Consider the following 6,257-nt stretch of genomic DNA (forward strand, 5'->3'; position numbering starts at 1 on the left):
AATATTTGGCATATATATATCAGCAGTAGACCAGGCCACCCTCCCCTTGGAAGGCCCCACCCCTGGCTTAGAGCAGTCGAAGCTCTTTAAGCACAGAGACCCAGTGGTTTCTCCCTGCCTCTTTAACAGAAACAGGAGGTGAGAGTTCACTGGGAGAGTCTGGCTTTCTGTGGAAGAGGAGCAGCTGGAAGCTGGCTCCTGAAGCCGTTGGTGTTGGAGCTCTCTCACAGCTGCCGGCTCAGGCCCCCTCCTCCCTGCTTTGTGCTGGACCCCTGCATGTTATTTATCAGAGGTTTCCTTGGACTGCCTTTGGGAGGAGAGTCCAGGACACAGGCTGCAGTGTCCTCTGGCTGGGGCGTCTGACTTCTGACTGTGTCTTCCTAAGGCTTTGGAGATCAAGGGCCGAAGGCTAGACGGGAGCCTCTTGCACGTATTTTTCTCAGTCTTTGTTCTTACCACTTTGTTTTCTGGCTTCTAGTCCTTTTGGCATCAGGAGAAGTCAGGGAGGCTGGGATAGTGTCCAGTCCATAGCTCATTAGGAACCCATAAAGAATGTTGGTGACTCTGAGGTAAGCAGGCTGCCTGCACTAGAGCTCTAGGGTGTGGGTGAGGGTGACAATACCTGCTTCTCCTTGAATGATGGAGATGGAGGGAAGGGCCGGACTCCATCCTCACCTCCTGTGTGGAGCCCTGCCTCTGCTGTGATGCTGGGGAGTGGGGTTGGTCACCTACTTCCTGAGGTCAGCAGCCATGGACTCAGATGTACCTCTGTATCCTGGCCCTGCTGGCTAGGAACTGTGCATCTGCATGGGAGAGGGGTCCCCTTCTCCCTCCACCATTATTCAGAGCTCATGTCTGCACTCACCATCCACAATCGGGGTCCACATGGCTTCACAGAGTCCTGCAGGGACCCCAAAGTGCAGCTTTGCTTCATGCAAGATGGTTTTCCCAGGAAAAGGCAAATCTGAATCTGGGGTGTGGTTTAAGTTACAGACAGACTATCTGGAACCTTACCATACAGTGTGTGTGGTCTCAAAAGTTCTCTGTGCTCAGGGCCCACAGCCACAGCAGGGCGTTGCTTGAGCTTCCCTGATCACACCTGTCTTCCGTTCCCCACACCTGGGCTTGTAGAGCGCTGCTTTCTCCTCATGCCTTGGTCCACCATCTGTATCCCACCTCCAATTCAGATAGGAGTGGTAGCTCCCAACCCCCACCCCACCCTTCTCTGTCACACTGGAGTAGGTCTGTGCCCCAGACCTGTCTCTCTTGGCATTCTGAAGGATGTGTGCATAGGAGGGAGGCCTCTGGAAAGGCCTCATTTGCTTGTCACCTGTTGCTTGCTCTGCAGGGAGCTGCCATGCTGGGAACTCCAAAGCCTGTAAAGCTGGGCTGGGAATGGTGCTGAGTAGCAAGTACTTGTTCAGCATTCCTTGGGACTCAGTCCCAAGTGCAAAACAAACAAACAAACAAACAAACAAAGCAGAAAAAGCTTTCAAAGACTGTAAATACCAGAGGAGCCCTCATCATCCATGTGGATGCATTTGGAAATGAGCATTTCCAATTGTCCCAGTTGGAAAGGGGGCAATAAATCTGACACTGCCCTAGCTTACAGACTGACTCCAGCATCACTGGAGACCTGAGAGCGCATCCAGCTACACCAATGCAGAGTCTCAGCCTGCCAGAGCTAAGAAAACATAAATACTGACTTTCAGTTTCCAAACTTGGGATAGTTGTCACACAGATCTATGGGTCACTCACATGGTGGGTGCCATATCTGCAAATTACTCACTCCTAAAATTTTTGGAAATAACTGGCATTTCCCTAAGAAATTACTACCTTCTAAAAGGTTGATTTAAAAATATTTTTATGTATCATCTGTCTGTCTATCTATCTATCTATCTATCTATCTATCTATCTATCTATCTATCGATCTGTCCATGTTGATGTGTGTGTGCCGTTTGAGCGCTGTGAGCACGGAGGACAGAAGATTTCAGATACCCAGAATCTGAGTTGTTACAAGCCGCTGTGAGCCAAGTGACTTGGGAAAACAACCTATCTTCAGGATGTTTAATTACACAGGACCATCCTGACACTCAAGAGACATTGCCACCAGGTTGTAACTGTAGTTTGCTCAGTTATGTCATTTCAAACTCTTTATCTGTTAAGACATTTGTTCTTTATGTCAAGAACTGAGGATTTCACAGTACCTTGTCAGGCTGTTTAATCGGGAATCGGGCTTGGCATTGTTCTACAGGGTCTCTACCCTGGCTAGTTTCTGTGTCAACTTGACACAGGCTAGAATCGTTTTGGAAGAGGGAACCTCAGTTGAGAAAATTTCCCACCAGATGGGTCAAGGCTGCAGCACATTTTCTTGATTGATGATTGATGTGGGCGGGCCCATCCCACAGTGAGTGGGGTTACCCCTGGGCAGGTGGTTCTGGATAGTATAAGAAAGCTGCCTGAGCAAGCCAGGAGGAACAAGCCTGTGAGAAGCTCCTCCATGAGCTCTGCATTGGTTCCTGCCTCCAGGTACCTCCTGCCCTGACTTCTCTGGATGATGGACAACACTTTGTAAGATGAAATTAACCCTTTCTTCCCCAAGTTGTTTTTGGTGATGGTGTTTTACCACAGCACTAGAGCTCTAACTCAAACAGCCCTCTTCTGTCAGCTGTACCACTTGTCCCTCTCCTCCTTCCCCCAGTGGATGGTTGGCTGGCAGGGCTATCCCAGTAGTGCGGTTCTAGCTGACAATCTGCCTTCTTGCAACTGAGGGGGCAATACTGGTCCCTCCAACTTCCTGCTTCTCCTCCTCCTTGAGATGAGTCATCCTGGGTCTGCCCAGGCTCTGCAGCGTCGGCCCCACTCATGGGCAGGTCTGCAACAGCCGCCACAGTATTTCTCCTGTCAATCTCAGCTTGCGGTTCCACATTCACTCTCCAGGCTTTTTGGAAAGACCATTATGGGTCTGCCATCTTTCTCTGCATTGCATTGTCATTTTGCCCATGCTCTTAATGATGTCAGTTGTGACACCACTGGAGCTGTGGACTCAGGGTGTCTCCGTGGGCTTCCTGTGACAGTGGGTGCCGGCACTGTGGTGGTGGTGTGTGGAGACACCAGCTGCAGAGCTGGGAGCACAGAGTGGCTGAGTACCTTTGCAGGGAGATCTGCTCAGAACAGGAATATTACCTCCAGATTTCTGCTTGGGAGATAGCTGTTTGGGTTCCTTATATTTCTCTGAACTTCCCTCACAGAATGGTCTTCTAATTCCATAGCACACTCATCCTGGAATGCACCCTCTCATCTTTTCCCTTCAGTGTACCCTCTACGGGACAAGGTTTAGGTTTTGCTCTCTCTGCATACTCTTTCCTTAGCCCTTGTTTTGTACTGTCTCTGGTCAGCCTCTGGCTGATGTGTCTCCTGGTTCTACTGGTTTGTTTTGGGACAAGGTGTTAAGCACACGTCTCTCTCCTGGGCTCACTGTAAGGCAAACCATCTGTCACAATAAGTCATAACTATTGTCATCTGTGGGGAAAACCTATTCCTTACAGACCCTGCCATGACCTCACTAGTTCTTTGCCAACCCTGTGCCCCATAGACTCCTCCTGCCTGCCTGCCCATCCTTTCAGCCTCTTTTCTGAGTTCTCCTGACTGTCTGACTACATAGCTCTGCTGCTCTTTATTCTCTGAGCTCTTGAACTAGGTGGTATCTGTGTGAGAAGTTTGGTCCAAGTCTGTGCCTCCAGCAGGTTCTAGCTGTTCAGGGCAAGAACTGCTTCTCTCTGAGACAGAGTCCTCCTAGCTCACAGTGGCCTTAAACTCAGTATGTAGAGCAGGCCAGTGGCAAGCTTCCGGTCCTGAGTGCTGGGATTGCAGATGTGTGCCATCACATTCAGCTTGTGTGGTGCTGAGGATAGAGCCCAGGATCTGTGTATGCTCAGTGAGCAGTCTACCAAGTGACCTATGCTCCTGGCTCAAGAACTGCTGTCTTATTCCTCCAGACCCACTCACACACAGCCCTGGGGAGTGAGCGTGTGGTACTGGAGGGCAGAAGCCACATGTGGCCCTGACCTTGGGTTTCCAGCTCTCTCTAAGCCACTTATATCATATGTGACTATGGCATGCTGTCCCCAAATAACTGTAATTTTAATACTTTCAGAACAAGCCATACTACCGAGGAGGCTGGTGTGACAGAGCACAGCTCTATCCCTGTAGGTAGCCATGGTATGGGTTCTCAACCTGTGGATTGTGACCCCTTTGGGGTCACACATCAGATATCCTGCATGTCAGATATTTGTCTTAGGATTCATAATAGTAGCAAACTTAGAGTTATGAAGTAGCAACAAAATGATTTCATGGTTGGGGGGTCACCTCAACATGAGGGACTGTATTAAAGGGTCACAGTATTAGGAAGGTTGGGAACCACTGGTCTAGATAGAGCTACCCTTACACTGGCCTTCTCTGCTCATTTGTGACATTGTCCTTATACATGGGGACACCCCGATGCTAGCACTTTCCAATGGTTCCACACAGTGGAACTCACTCATTATGGAAAACCTGGGCAGCTGCGTGGGAATGTGCCCAGCTGGGGAAAGGGAAAGACATCTCACTTGGTTCAACTTAACACTCCTGCCTTTTGGATAGAAGGCTGCCTCTCTGCTTTGAAGGAAGGAGAGGGAGGGAGTATGTTGAAAGTATCGGGGTAGGGCCTGGGTACTGCAGAGAGTGGATCTGGACAGGGTGACTGGGTGCCTTGGGTGGCTGTGGGACTTGTAGGTATTACTGTCCACAATCAGTTCTACTCAAGAAAAGTCCACATGTCCTAAAAGTCAGTCACACAAAATACAACCACCTTGTCTGCCCTCAGCACCAGCAAGTGCGTGGCACATGCCTTCACGCCTTGCAGACACATGGTGTGGTGGATAGTGGTCCAGACCCGCAAGTTGGGTTTCCTTCAGGGGTTAAGATGTGAGGGCTTTCAGGTGGGACAGGCTTCTAAATGAAGCCCTGGGGAGGTAAAAGCAGGAAGATCAGCAGTGCAGGGTTATCCTTGGCTACACAGTGAGCTGCTTTGCATCAGCTAGCTTTCTTACAGCTCAGACCCTCAGTGGGCTGGGCCTTCCTACACGAGTTTATAGTGTTGTTGTTTTTATGCCTCATAGATATGGCTGTGGGCCGAGGTCTTCTCTGGGCAGTTCTAAGTTCTTTCTTCTCAAGTGAATAAGTCTATGTTGAGTTGACAGCTACCTAACTGTGACAATGAGGACAGGGTCAGCCTGAGGTACACGAGCTCCATTTCCAAAGAGTAAACAAAACAAACCCAGAAGGTCTACCTGGGTTGGGAGACATATTCAGCCTTGGGCTGGTTACTCAAGTGCAGTGACAGGGCCTTTGATCTTTCCATGTTTAATGTCTGTACAGAAGAACACTGGTGGTCAGGCTGCTTGGAAGGGAGTTTAGAGTCTTTACACACCCTGCTCCCTCCCCCTTCCTTGAAACCCTGACTTTTCCCTGACTTTTCATCACACACTGAAGAAACTCCTTTAGACACTATGAGTTCAGCTATGACCCGTAAACCTGCTTGACCCTGAAGGCATGTGTGTGTAGCTTTTAAAAAAAAAAAACCCGAAGCAAATAAATAACACAGAAAAACAAAACAACAAACAAAACCTGAGTTGTTTCCTTTCCCAAGCAGTACCTGCCGCCGAAACAGCAGCCGCAGCAGCCTCAGCAGCCTCAGCAGCCTCAGCAGCAACGCCAGCAGCAGCAGCAGCAGCAGCAGCCCCTCTAGCAGCAACAGCAGCAGCAGAAGAACTAGTAACACAGGCAGCAGCAGCAGCCAAAGCAACAGCAGCCCCAGATCCAATAACACAGACAACAGCAGCAGCAGCAGCACCAGAACTAGTAACACAAGCAGCAGCAGTAGCCATGGCAACAGTGGCCCTAGACCTAGTAACACAGGCAGCAGCAGCAGCAGACCTAGTAACAGAGGTGGCGGCAGCAGCACCAGCACCAGCACCATCAGACCTAATAACACAGGCAGGAGCAGCAGCAGCAGCAGCCATGGCAACAGTGGCCCCAGACCTAGCAACACAGGCTACAGCAGCAGCAGCAGACCTAGCAACACAGGCAACAGCAGCAGTCATGGCAACAGTGGCCCCAGACCTAGTAACACAGGCAACAGTGGCCCCAGACCTAGTAACACAGGCAACAGTGGCCCCAGACCTAGTAACACGGGCAACGGTGGCCCCAGACCTAGT

General features: G+C 50.2%; 1 protein-coding gene across 1 annotated transcript in view; it reads left to right on the forward strand.

The window, feature by feature from the left end:
• Positions 1 to 552: 552 nt before the first annotated feature.
• Positions 553 to 6,257, forward strand: part of LOC114630318 (uncharacterized protein DDB_G0271670-like) — a 6,186-nt gene continuing 481 nt past the window's right edge. The window contains exons 1-2 of the mRNA XM_028778454.1: positions 553 to 569; positions 5,693 to 6,240. Coding sequence (XP_028634287.1) covers positions 553 to 569; positions 5,693 to 6,240 — 565 coding nt within the window. The remainder of the gene's footprint in view (positions 570 to 5,692; positions 6,241 to 6,257) is intronic.

The sequence above is a fragment of the Grammomys surdaster genome, unplaced genomic scaffold (genome assembly GCF_004785775.1).
Source record: "Grammomys surdaster isolate TR1022 unplaced genomic scaffold, NIH_TR_1.0 336, whole genome shotgun sequence".
Lineage (NCBI taxonomy): Eukaryota > Metazoa > Chordata > Mammalia > Rodentia > Muridae > Grammomys > Grammomys surdaster.